The 13,967-nt window shown below is 45.0% G+C and overlaps 1 protein-coding gene across 1 annotated transcript in view; it reads left to right on the top strand.

The window, feature by feature from the left end:
- Nucleotides 1-13,967, top strand: part of LOC311021184 (ras and Rab interactor 2-like) — a 57,745-nt gene that overhangs the window by 33,421 nt on the left and 10,357 nt on the right. The window contains exon 8 of the mRNA XM_084021607.1: nucleotides 3,986-5,632. Coding sequence (XP_083877733.1) covers nucleotides 3,986-5,632 — 1,647 coding nt within the window. The remainder of the gene's footprint in view (nucleotides 1-3,985; nucleotides 5,633-13,967) is intronic.

The following is a 13,967-nucleotide window of genomic DNA, read 5'->3' as shown; positions in this document are numbered from 1 at the left end:
AACAAAAAAAATGCTACACACAAGGACTCAGTTAGGTTTAGGCAACAAAATTACTTGATTAGGTTTAGTAGAAAAAAACATCATGGTTTTGACTTCAAGTGAATATTATTGCAAGACAACAGAAATGCACCAAAAGTACTCTGTTCTTATGGGACGAGACATAATGATGAAAATGTCATGGTACGATTATCCTGGCCATTCATGATAGTATTCCAATAATCATCAAAATAGGCTTAAAACTCTTAAAATTGCACTAAAACACTTTACATCGAGATGTGCAATGAAATCCTATATTGTCACAATATGAGCAGATTCCCTTGACCACCGGGACCTCCTCCCTACGTGGGCTGATTTGAAAACTAATTTGTGATACATTATAAACAAATCCACAACAAAATAAGATTCTCTAGGATTGTAATGCATGATGCAGCTTCATTGCATGGAAACGTCGTTTCTCGGAGACCAATGTCCCTCGACGACAGCAGCGACACGTTTGATGAGACTCTCTTGTGGTATCAAATGATCAACAGACATACATTTTCCCTCAGTGTCTCTCTCTCTCCCTCCCTCTCTCTTTCATGACATGAATGAATGTTCTTGTTCCTGTGTAGAGCGGCGACACAATGGTGGCTTTTGTGTATATGAAGGTTCTTGAGTGGCAGAGTGAATCGTTGATCTAAAAGGCAGTCCTGACGTACATCGGAGCAAACGAATGGCTGGTGAAGCTCAGAAAAGAGTACTGTTGACGCTGACGTCTTCACTGTTTCATATGACCTGTTCTCTGGGTTCCCACCTGTGATGACGGCTCGGTTAGGAGGCAGGTCGTCATGTCTTTTGAAGGCGCGTCTGTTCGTTACAAAGTTAAAATCATTGAGCTGAGACGAGGCTGTCCTATTTCAAAGACTCCTTCAAATGCAGCTGGGAAATGTGACCTTCTTGTCCGGATTTAGAGGATCCAACTGATGGATCCTTCATGGCCCAACGTATCCAAATATTCTTTGCACACTGGTGACGCTTGGATTTGAATCAACATGGCGTCTAAAATGTGACCAGCAGCGGGACATGCAGCGGTATACGCTCTCTCAGCCTGATATATTGCGAAGCATATCCTCCATCATAATATCAAATAAAAATAATCAAATATGATCTCTGGCTCCACTTTATTTGGATAAAGTTAGTTACGTCTTCCATGACAGGAACGGCAATCCTGTAGACCAGAGGCGGCGTAGGCCGCTTCTTCCAAGGAGCGGATGCTGAATTGGGACACTCAATATTAAATATTATACAATAAATAAATTCAATACATGGACGGCGCTGCTTGCAGAATGAATGTGCAGTTAGGATACTGTATTCATGGCGTTGCTTCTGACATTGCTCGTTGCTAAACTGCATGCAAGCCGTCTTATATTTAGCAACTTGTCAGTTCTTGTAAATCTAGTGTTGACTACGCTGATTCTCCCCATCACTGCCTTCTGTAGTTGGCTAGAATGGTTGGTTGAAGCAGGTTTGTTCCTGAAAGTCCTGGCTCTGATCTCCATGTTTCCCCCTGCAGCTACACATGCCTGTGAACAAGAGATTGATGAGATCTACTTTACTTTGCTCTGCTGCAGGTTTACTGGCAGCTAAATCACCATTTTACAATTATCACTTAGGATATAGTCTCTTGCTTATGCCTTTACATAGCAACACAGGTGGATGTGTGGAGCATTTTGAACTGGCGAACAGTTCCCTGTTTTACAGTCACTTTTTGCCGTAAATTCTAGTGAAGCACAGTCAAATATTCCCCGCTCCACGTAAACCTAAGTGCCCACTTCATGTCCGCTACAGTGTGTGATCTCCGTCTATTTTCAGCTTCAGTTCAGCTGTCGTACGTATGGCGATACAAGTCTCACTGACTTAACCTTGAACTTTCCCGGTTCTTCAATCAACAACAGCAAACCACATTCCCTTCTCCTCTCAGTCCCTAGTGTACAAGTACATGTGCGTACAACATACACTTGTGTGAGTCTACCTGTATGTATAACTGAGTATTCAAATAATTCCACTCATTTGAATTGCCAATAAAAGCAAACGGTGAAATATGGTTATTACACAGAATCATCCAAACTGCATCTGATGACATAATGGTAAGAAGACTAATAAGTGATAGAATCAGATGATGAAACTGAGAAAAAAGAGAAGACTGCACCAGAAGAGAAGGTAAACAAGAGTAGAGTTGGAGGGGAATAGGAAAAATTGCTCTGTGTCAGAGGGAGACATACAGCGCAACTGAGAGGGAGGGAGGGAGGGAGGCGGGAATACTGTGCAAACAGCCCGCCCACACACACACATTAGCAGGACTTGAGTCATAACACAGATTGAGCGTGAGTGAGCCAGAGAAGCCTGTGGAGTTTCGGCTTGTGCAGACACTGGCGTGTCCGCTGCAGCGCTTTCAGAAGTTGGACTGTGTGAGACCGACGGCTTGTCTGTGTGTCACGGAGGGATGACAGTGAGTACTGTTGCCCTCTCTGCTCTGTGTCTGGTACTTACTATTCCTCAGCCAGCATTGTCCCCACTGGTGTCCTCTTGTTTTGCTCTGTTTAGTACGGCTCGGACTCTAAAGGTCCAAAACATTGTTGACAGTAGTTCAGTGCTGTTTTCCTCTTTCTTGTGTGCCGGGTGGAAAAGCTTCCAGACAGGCTGGGCAGCACTTAGAGGTTTTTTTTGAGATTGGTTGTAATTGCAGGACTTGTATTGAGTCATTGGGTGTGCGTGGCTCCAGTTGGCAGAAGTTAAGCATTTTTAAGTATGTAGCATTGTGCTGCCGCTCACTGTAGTATAGCACTGTTTGGTTTGAGTCTATACAATCTACCAAAAGAAAAGCAGGGGACAAAACGCTGACAAGATGATGTGTGTATGGGTGTAATGGTTCACCGAATATAGTTTAATATGTACCAGAGTTTTGGGGATTCTTTGAAAAACAATCACATTTAGGCTGTCATCCTTGCTGTTGTAGTCAAACATTTGCATATGCTAGTAAGTAACCTGACATGACAATATTGTTCTTACCCAGTGTTATTGGCCCGGACTGAAACAGGAACAGACAGAAAACACCAGATAATATAAGTTACTTATTGTAACGGAGAAGATAAACTGCAAAGTCCATTTGAACCTTTCAAAACAAAAGGTAAAAAAAAAAAAGTGTAGGACATCACAGCGTGGAAGAAGACTATTGCTTTGGCCCAGCCTGAATCAGTAGCAAGGAGCTGATACAGTTCAACCGTCAAAACTCTCCAGTTGGAACAAGTTTGAATTGATGTTCTTGCATGCGCTCATAACACCCTTTACTTAGACTGCATCAGACTAATTAGAATACAATTATTATTCCAAAACCAATAGTGATGGAAATTCATGGTCTACAGTAAATAACTGGAATATATTTTAGCTGAAGGGGACACAGATTCTACACATCAAAATGAAAAAAAAATGCAGATTTTGACACCTGCCCATCAGGATGTTAGCCTTGGTGTCTCCATGTCTGAAGCCGGATGAATGTCCTCCGGTGATGTCACTTGAGTCAGCATCGGTTGGGGCTGTTTTTGTTATTTTTTTTGACTGGTCATCCAACCATGGGTTGTCCCCAGACCCTCATATGAGGGGGCCTGTTTATTAGGGGTTTCCTTTAATAAGAGGATGTGAAAGGGAGGAATAGGTTACCCCGCCTTCCTTTCCCATGCCATCTGCTCCAAAGGAATGGATTACAGCTCCCATATACTGTGATTGTGTTTATTTAAGATTAATAATATGGAATCAGAAGAGAACATGAACAAATACATGTAAATTAATACTTGTTTAAGCTGTCTTTGGTCTGGTCTATGGTGGTGGTCCATGTTGGGCCAAGTGGATGTACTATGTTAACCTGCAGGGATGAGACATGACCCAGACACTTGCATGTTGGAAAACACCCTGTCCACATTTAGCATATCTCTCTCACTGTCTCACACAGGCTTCTGGGATGCTCAGCTGTGCCACAGAGGGAAGGGCTCAGCTTCCCTTTCAGGAATAGCTGCCCCCGAGAGACCGCCTCCCCCAGCCCAGAGGCCTGTCTCCACGGCGACCTCCCAAGGGCGTCCTCCGCTCCGAACTCGCACCCCATCAGAGCTTGAGTGTTGCCAGTCCAACGGAGCACTTTGCTTCATCAACCCCCTCTTCATTAAGGTTCACCAACCAGATAACGACCACGGCATCACTTCAAATCCCTCTGGAACAACAAAGCAAGGCGAAGGGGGGGAACCCGTTAGCGACAGCCTAGAAACCAACAACAAGGATGCTAAACCCTCTTGTGGAGACGGTCTTCAGGTCGGCTGCTCAGATCAGAGTAACTGCAGCCAGTCAGGTCCAATCAACCTTCAGAAACACAGCAGAAACACAGAGCTAAAGGAAGACAACAGACAAACTAGCAGCAGCAGTCAGAAGCTAAGTGCTGCCGACAGTGTGCCTCGGTCTCCGCCTCCACGTCCACCACCACCTCGCATTGTGCCGCAACGCTCAGCCCCTCTTCTCCAACAGCGCAGTATGCCAGAGAAGATCTCTTGGATCAATGTGCCCAAGGAGAAGGTGGAGGAGAAGGAGAGGGGCAGCAGCCTCCTTTCTCGTCTGGGCTCTTCGCTAAGCATCAGCCCCTCATCCTCCCCTCCCAAGAGACTCAGCATCAGCTCCCCCATATCCATCCCCCGGCCCTCTCTGCCCATCTCTCTGTCATCTCTCTCCTCCTCGCCACGTCGGACCAAGGCTTCACCATCATCCAGCCAGGAGGATGCCCAGTGCCACTTGGCGCTGGAGGACAAGACTATTGAGAAGGCTCTCATTAAAGCCAGACTGTCTAAGCTTAATTCCACCACAACCTCCGCCCAGGACTCCAGCAGTCCTCCAAACCCTAACCTGACGACGAGAAGCAAGCAGACAGATGTGACTAGAGGAGAAGATGAAGAAGCAGGCGAGGTATGCAGTGGTGGCGGCCAACGGCTGAGTGACATGAGCCTTTCCACCGATTCCTCAGACTCTCTGGATTTCTCTCAGTCCTCTGCCTTCTTTCTGCCTCCTCTGCATGACCCCAGTCCCCCGACTGTGGCTGACTTTAACACCCACCTGCCCCTCTCCCTCCCGCCGTCCCACCGGCCTTACTGCAGCATGGAGGACGACGACGATGAGGATGAGGATGACGAAGAAGAGCCGGACTTCGGCGTCAGTCTCGAGAGCGACCAGGACCAAGACCAGGACCTGACCATGGTGCCACCGGGCCACCGCACAAAGCGCCGCCCCAGTGCCAGCGCTTTGATCCTGCAGAAAGCCCTGCAAGGCCACCTGCGCAAGATGAGCGGCGTCTTCAACTCGCTGCTGACACCGGAGAAGAGGGCGATCCGCAGGGTGGTGGAGCTGTCAAGGGATAAAAGCTCGTACTTTGGTAGCCTGGTGCAGGACTACCTGAGCTACATGGGCGAGGGTGCTGGCACCCAGGCGTGGCAGGGCTACGCCTCCGGACTGGAGCTGCTGCAGACTCTCCGCCAGTTCATCACTCAGATGAAGAGCTACCTGATACAGAGCTCCGAACTGGAGCCACCAATCGAAAGCCTCATTCCTGAAGACCAGATCGGTGAGTATCAAATAAAACAGTCAACATAGTTTACTCCCAGGTCTGTTTTGCTAGCATTGTTATATCACTAGTTTAACCAACATTACATTTAGGGCATTTAGCAGAAGCTTTTGTCCAAAGCGACTTACAGTAAGTACATTTGTCAAAAGAAAGAAACCACAACCTATCATTGCCGATAACGTAAGAGCGAAAAAGTAGAAACAAGTGTTAGGTCCTCGTCTGAGTAAAGTAGTAGCTGTTCAGCTAGGATACCTTAAGTACAACAGTGTGCAATGTGCACATTTGCAGTGCACATTGTGTTGTGCACTGTAAATGTAACTGTTGCCTTTCTCTGGAATGTAAGCTTAATGCTTTAATAATAGTAATTATATGTGCCTTAAGGTTTGGTCCACAGTTAGATTACTGCTAAAAGCTGGCTCTGCTAGATTGCAACATTTTTTTTACCTTTTAAGCATCATCCTCAACTCAACACGGAGGCTCGTGGTCATTTAAAGTCATTTCTGTGCGTGTTTGCTATTATTTTTCTTTTTTTAGGAAGTGCTAATGATTGATGTATTTGCAGAGGAATCTTATTTGTTATGGAAACACTATGTCATAAAAATGTCAAGTGCAGACACAGCAGTTTCATTTCAATATTTCAGCAGTGGAGATGGTGGAAATCTTTTCCTCGCGTGTTTGCAGCTGAATGTGTGCACGTGTTTTGTGTATAACTTCCTGGTGAAGTCATGGCGATCAGGCTAATCTTAGTTAACTGTAGGTTGCAGTGTATGCTGGTAAGTCGGTATCCATTTGAAATAGAAATAAGGTCAGGTGAACATGGGGTCATGGCGATCCTATACTTTTACAAACAGAGGGCAAATCTTTTTTAGTCCAATACTGCATCTGCATTTCACTCCTGTTTCTCTTCATTATATCCATTGTTGATTGCATCTTTAATACGATGCCAACAACATGATAGGTGGGTCAGACCATAGACTGTATATAGAAGTCAATGTTGGACCCATTTGTTTGTGGACTACGGGTTTGAAGCCTTGAGTTCAGCATTTTGGCCATGTTATATACTGTATAAGTGACCATATGTTTACTGTTTTAAAGTAATCTTAGTAGATAATTGCCTTGATAGCGTGGTGGTGACAGTAGTGAGGCTACAGTTTTATTGCCTTGGTAGCGACCTGTCAATCAGCAGGTAGCCCCGCCCCCTAAATCATCCCCTGCTTTCTGGTCCGTTGGACTCTAAATGGACCATAATGTACTAAATGAACATCATGCTGGATTGAAGAAGACTTGAGATTGAGACCATACAGTGTTCACCCCTATGATCCAAACAGCGGTTTGTTTTGACTACTTGCACACACAGAACAGAAATCCTGGAGCCCAAGTTTTTCCTGGAAAGTTTTGGCAGTGGACCAGTTGTTGTCAGCTGTAGCATGTTAGTAGGTTTAGCCCCGTTAGCCTCGTTAATCAGGCTCAATGGAATTCATCCTTTTTTTTGTTGACAATATGCCAGTATTGTGTGTCGTAAATGTTAAAATGATGAAAGCGTAAAAATGATGACCAAAGCAATGTTGAATATTTTATTTTCTGCATTTACATTGTTTTCCTTATTGTACCGTTAACACACCTAATGTTTACTGAGTAAGGTTTCTCATTGACCATGTAATCAGACTTCCGTTTGCAACCAGAGGCCGCCTGGGCCACACACAACCACATGCATAAGAGCACAAACACACACACACACCTGCCGGAAGAGCACTCTGAATCATTTAGACCCAGATTCAGTGGCAGTGTTGGACCTCAGACAGAGTAGCATGTAAACAGAGAGCACAAAGAGGGTTTTATCTCAGGAGGTAGGAGGAAGCAACCTGTTTCTACTGGCCCCGTTCATATAGTTCCCCACAGGGCTGTAATTAGGAAGTGGTGAATTGGTGGAACACTGTAGTAGGAATGCTACTAATGAATGCTGACATTTTGCATGTTAGTTCTTTAGTCGTTTTTTTGTTTTTACAATATTTTTAAATGAGGTTTTAGCTCAACTTTTTTGAAAATGTGATTGGTGGCAATACCAGCATCTGTTATGTGATGAAAGTATTCAAAGCTTTATGAAAGGGGAACTTCAACGATGTTCCACATCAACTTCAATTCATTCAGGTGGAGAAGCACGACTCGCAGTGAAAGCAACAGGCAATGTCTGCTGTGGCTGGAGGGTGCTTTCCAGAGTCAGAAGAAATCATTCTGATGACATCAACGTGATGTCATATTCTTTTTATCAGGCAAATGTTTTTTAGCATGACTGTATTAGGGACTTAAATTCAGGATATATTAATCTCTGCTGCTTCAAATTTCTTTCTGTAATCTGTTTCTCACAAGTCCATTAACTTTATAGGGGTGACGGAACTAAACAATTACTGTTGCTTTGTGTATATGATTTGCTAAAAAAAAAGGAGACTATGAGAGATTTTTGAGGTAAGAGACATCAAAATATGTAATTTTTCATCTTGTTTGTTGTTATAATGGCCCATGCTGTTTTATGAATGGCCTTTTTTTCACCCTGATGACACAATGGGATCCGCCACAGTTTGAATTCTTGGAGTAATTGCACAACATTTGGTTGTAGTTGCTTCAGAGAGTGTTTTCTGTTCGACCCGGAGGCCGGCTGGCAGCCCAGATACATTTGGGTGACTGTCTGCCAAGTCGTACAATCTCTGTCTTTCTCCAAATCCACCTCTTTTAAACAAACCCTCCAATCAGAGTGCACCGTTGGAGGCAAGCCCCTTCCACTTTGTGTCCCACTCTCCCCTTCTCTGATACGTATTTTTTTCTTGCTTATATGTGTTTCTTTAGTGCTCGCTCTCTCTCTCTCTCTCTCTCTCTCTCTCTCTCTCTCTCTCTCTCTCTCTCTGCTCTACCTGCTTTAAAGTAAAGTGCAAGTATTTGCTATGACTGTCAATGGGTCATTTAGACTCGCACAGTACAGCCACTTATAATACCACCTTAAATAGCAGGACATGTAATGCAACGTTGGCTAAATAAAGCTTATTTAAAGGTGACACAGACACAAAGAAAACATCAAATGTGCAGGAATGAAGGAGAGACGGTCACAGAGTTTGAGATGTGCACGATGCTGCTGTTGAAGTTCAGATCCAGCTCCCACTCAGGATGTTTGGGGGGGCAGAATAGAGTTCCTTGTGTTTTCCTCATCCCACACTCTCCTCTGACAAATAGCATGAGAAAACACAACGTCATGCAGCTCTGTTAGTGGCGCTCCACAAAATCATGTGCTTCGTGTGTTATGATAACACCAACAGCTGGATAAGACCTGAAGGTCAGAATAAGAAAATAAACTAAAAATTATAGCAACACTTTTGCTGTAAGTAAGAAAAGAGAGGAATGCTGGCTGAAAAACCCAGACAAACGGACGTTCCTTTCCCATTAAGGCCTTGGTAATTCGTCCAATCACTGCAATCCATTCATTAGGTGATATCAGCACAGGGCCCGGCCCAGGTTTGTATGACCCAAGGGTCGCTACAAAAGCTATTTAAGACACGCTATCAAGCAGGAAGTAAACTATCTGTGTATCAGCAGAGCCCTTTGGTCCAGTGACAGGACAGACAGACACACCTCTCCTCCAGCTTCCATCCGGACTATTATTACTACAAGGAGGCACAGTCTCTTTGTCTCCACGTCGTCACCCTTCTGTGTGTTAACATGCGTGTGGGTGTGCTTTACACTGACATTCTGTCTGTTTCAAGTTAAGTCGCAGAAATCCCCAGGGGCACAGGAAATAATGAGTTTTTTGCTAGTGCAAGAGAGTACTTAAGGTCACTATGACAAAGGAAACATAGGAATAAATAAAGGGTAAAGCCTCACAGTCGCCAGGCATAAATACTGCAGGCTAAGAGGTTTGTGAGAGAAAGCTCTTCATGTTGAAGTAGTTAAGAATAAGATGTTAAAGTCCCCCTCCACTCAAAAATGTGTTTTTCTTATTTTTCTGTCCTCTAAAACGTCTGACACTGACTATAGTGACTTGTATCTGAGCAGATTTTGTCACTAGAGAGGTGTTTTCACATTCCTCTCTTGACGGAGGAGATTTCTGTGCACCTCTGTGAAATTTGAAATTCAAACAAATCCTGGCAAGCGAGATTATGTACGTCTCTAGTACACCCAACCAATCACTGTCGTTCCCCGAGGTGCACGCGTGTTCCGCGTTTCGCACCTTCTAGTCCGGGCCTCCCGATCAGACGCATCCATCCTCGTGTCGGTTCATAGTACCCGGCTGAATCTCGCCGATGTTTCCGCTAGCCATCTTGTTGTCGTTCGTCCACCAGTCACATGAGTGCAAGCAACTGTGGTGGTCGGGGCGCGCGGCCTGTGATATTTGCATATCAAGAATATTCAGTGTCTCAGAATTCCTCCATGAGGAGAGAGCAGTGGATGTCCTTAGAGCCCAATTTCAGAGGTTTTTTTACTTTTTATTTGGGGAAACAATGTTAAACAAAATATTAGGTATTGCAGATTATTTTATATACTTAAAAACGTGCCTTGAGGGGGTCTTTAAGTGAAAGGCTAGAAGAGGATGGAAAGGTTGTTTGGAAAGAGGATGTTTACATGAAGCAGGAAGAGGTCCTGCCTTGCTTGTGATTGGCTGTTTTGACCGCAGATAAGCAGACCCGTCTGTTTCCTGCACAGAGAGACTGAGAATTCATCTGAAGCCGGGGCAGGACACGGAAACGCAGAGCGGTCAGCGCTCACCCTCCCCTTCCTCTTAAGTGCCGAAAGCTTATGGTGAGAGTGAAACTACACTCAGAAACCTGAACTTAACTTTGAGCAGTCTATTTAATATGTCTGCAAATCTGGACCTTTCTCCCCTTTTTGAGCTAAACAGTAACTTGATCCCACAGTGAAGAATGTTGGCACTGCATTCCCTTTTTTAATCACTGTAACAAACCTGTGGGGATCCAGGGAGGACTGGGCTCAGAGAAGTGTAAAGGGGTGTCCACACCGGAAGAACTGCCCGACTCGCGTCAGTAAATGAAGTCGGGCTACTTAATATGGCCGACTCGAACAACGACATGGGTGGTTCACACCTACGGAATTACAGCCGACGCCATACGTTCCGTGCTTGCGCGAGATGTAATGTCTCCAAAACAACAGGCGGCGCTAATCTGTATTGTGGGCCAAAAAACACGAAAACCGGAAGTAGCCGGTCCTCTCTAGACCATAACACAGAGCACGCTGTCCTCACCAGTCACTGTTGTCAGCAGAATGAGGTTGTAGACTGTAGTTGTGATTACTCTCTGAACGGAAAAATCTAAAATCTAAAATGTAACCTGATTCCACTGTTTATCTGGTATGTTTACCATCATCACTTCCGGGCTTCACTGATTCGCTAGTCAAGCTGCTAGCCTCCACCAATCAGAATGGTAAAAGAATGACCGACTCGAATGGCGGATTATACATTTGAATCGGCTGAAATGAATGCCGACGTGGGCCGATTCGAGCGACCACACCAAGGAGACTCATGTCACGGACGCCGACTCTCTCAAAGACGCCGATTTTCGGTCCGGTGTGGACTCGCCTTAAGAGAATCGAAATCTTGATGGTCTTCCGTCCTCCAGGCCCTCACGATGTACTAAGGCTACAACTATATTATGTTTAGTTATCAATTAATTTGCTTTATCATTGAAGTAACTGTTCAAGCACTTTTGCCCACACTTGACTGGTTCCAGCTTGTGGTAATTTGCGGATTTTCTTAGTTCTCCATTATAGTGAATTGCTCTGAATTTGGGAACTTTGACTGTATAATAATAATAATAATACATTTTTATTTATAACGCACTTGTCATTTACAAATCACAAAGTGCTACAGAATAAAAGCAGAGTATAAAATAAAGTAAGCATAAAAACAGTTTTTTCAAAGCTTTTTTAAAAGAAGTCTTTAGGTCTTTTTTGAAGGCTTCGGCAGCGTGTGGAGCCCTTAGGTGGTCTGGGAGTGAGTTCCACAGACGAGGGGCAGCAGAGCAGGAGGCGGTCTCCCATGGTCCGGAGTTTGGTTCTGGGGGGTGGAGGAGGTTGGTATTTTGTGAGCAGAGGTTCATGGTTGATGTTTGTTGGGTGAGGAGTTCTTTGAAGTAGATGCACTGGTGGGCGAGGAGAGCGATTTCGTAGTGAATCTGGAGGAGACAGGGAGCCAATGAAGGGCATGAAGGATGGGGGTTATGTGTTCGTACACGCACTCTCATCAGGATCCTAGCAGCGCTGTTCTGTATGTGCTGGAGTTTCTGCAGGCTCTTGCTAGGGATCCCGATGAGAAGTGCGTTGCAGTAATCCAGCCTGGAGGAGACAAAGGCATGGACGAGTTTTGTGGCATCAGAAAGAGTGAGGGTGGGATGGAGTTTGGCGATGTTCTTGAGGTGGAAGGACGACTTGCACAGATATTTGATATGGTCAAAGGTAAGGTGAGGGTCCAGTCTCGCACCAAGGTTGGTAACTGTTGATGAGAAGAGGATGTCTTTTCCGGAAAAGGTGATGGTTTTTTTTTGGGATGACTGGACCTGATGGTGGGGTGCCGACAAGAATTGCTTCAGTTTTGGAGCTGTTTAACTGAAGGAAGATCTTCAGTTCCAGGCCTTAATCTCCTCCAGGCAGGAGGTCAGTGAGGATGGTGGGGACGAAGATGAAGAGCAGCAGGGGTGGTTGGGTTTGTTCTGAGGTAGAGTTGTGTATCAGCGTAGCAATGGAAAGAGATTCCATGCTGGCTGATGATGCGGCTGAGGGGGAGCATGTACAGGATGGGTAGGGTTGGACCCAGCACCGATCCTTGAGGGATACCACATGTGACAGCGTGTGTGTTGGATTTGGCTTCCCCCAAGCTGACGTACTCAATCCTTCCGGAAAGGTAGGATGTGGGCCGGTCCAAGGCAGTGTTAGTCCTGTATCGCAGTGGAGACGGTGGAGGAGGATGTGGTGGTCGACGTTGTCAAATAGATAGATATTTGAATACATCAACTTCAACAAGCTCGTGTGATGCAAGACATTTATAAATTTAATGATAAATCAGTGAATTGAGAAAATAATGAGCAGATTAGTCAATAAATACATTTAAGTAACAGCTTTATTCAATAGTGTAACCAAATTTAGACACAGAGGAGGTTTAACAAAAAATGCTTTTAATCATCATTAGTCTCTTTTGTGTCTGCTTTGAAGAAGGCAGACTTTGAGATAAAACATTAGTTGTACCTGTTGCAGGTCATGCTGGGAATCCCTGCACAGAAAACCTGTTTCTTTTTGTTGTTCTGTACACATTCAGTTAGTTCTGGAATTCACCGGGAACATAAAATGGTTGTTTCCATTTAGTTACAATGACCAAAGAATCCTCTTGGTTTCCAAATCTTCATGTCAAAAAAACACCACATGCTGGGTTCCCTGTTAACACTCGGCCAGTGTGGAGTGGTAGAACGAGGAAGTGTGACTGTACCGTCTGGTTCACTTCTAGCAGAGGTGTGGGCATGTAGCGCCAACGTGGGTGTGGAGATAAGTTTCCAGTAAGACCAGCAAGTGTGGAATTCAAGCGCTCCTAATGGCTGACAGAGACTGATTGCTGTGAATGGCAGATGCTGGATGCCATCGGCCTCGGGTGGAAAGTAAAATCTGTGTCGGCAGATGTGCTCAGCCAAAAAAACTGCTGACTTCACCCTTATTTGGAGGAAAGTCACACACGCATGCTGCCCTTATTCAGCAGTAGTGTGGTTTGGCCTCCCTCCCTGCATACATCCTGTTGGTGTTATGATAGCATTGTTGGGCTGCAGGAGCTGAGCTGCTAAAAGCTGCTGTGGACTCAGTGCTGACTTGTAGAAGAGGCTGTTGATACTTGTTGAAGACTTTTCAAATGGCCCTTCTTGTCTTTGTGTTCTGGTTCATCTCGTTCCTTGTCAGCTGAATCACTTTGCACATTTGTTTTTGATGTTGACGGGTTGGTCAAACCTTTCCACCCTCAGCAAAACCACTTAATTTGCTTCACCATGTCGGTAAAACAGATCCCTGAGCACTCTGACGTCAGCGCAGCAACACAAGTTCTGCAGTGTCACGCAGCCTGGGCCGCAATCTTCAAACATCACTCCTGCAACAAATATTAAACAGGTTTAATGTCCAACAGCTGGAACCGATCCCAGCTATCATTGGGCGAATGCGGGGTAGACCCTGCAGGGCTCCAGACTGCGACCAAATGGTCGCATTTTGCGACTTAAATCTGTGACAGTGCGAGTAAATTTTGAATCTACTCGCGCATGCGCGACCAGTAAATTTGCTGTTTTTTTTATTTATTTATTTTTTTTATATT

The sequence above is a fragment of the Eutrigla gurnardus genome (assembly GCF_963514095.1).
Source record: "Eutrigla gurnardus genome assembly, chromosome: 11".
Classification (NCBI taxonomy): Eukaryota; Metazoa; Chordata; class Actinopteri; order Perciformes; family Triglidae; genus Eutrigla; species Eutrigla gurnardus.
This window is presented reverse-complemented; position numbering and strand designations above follow the sequence as displayed.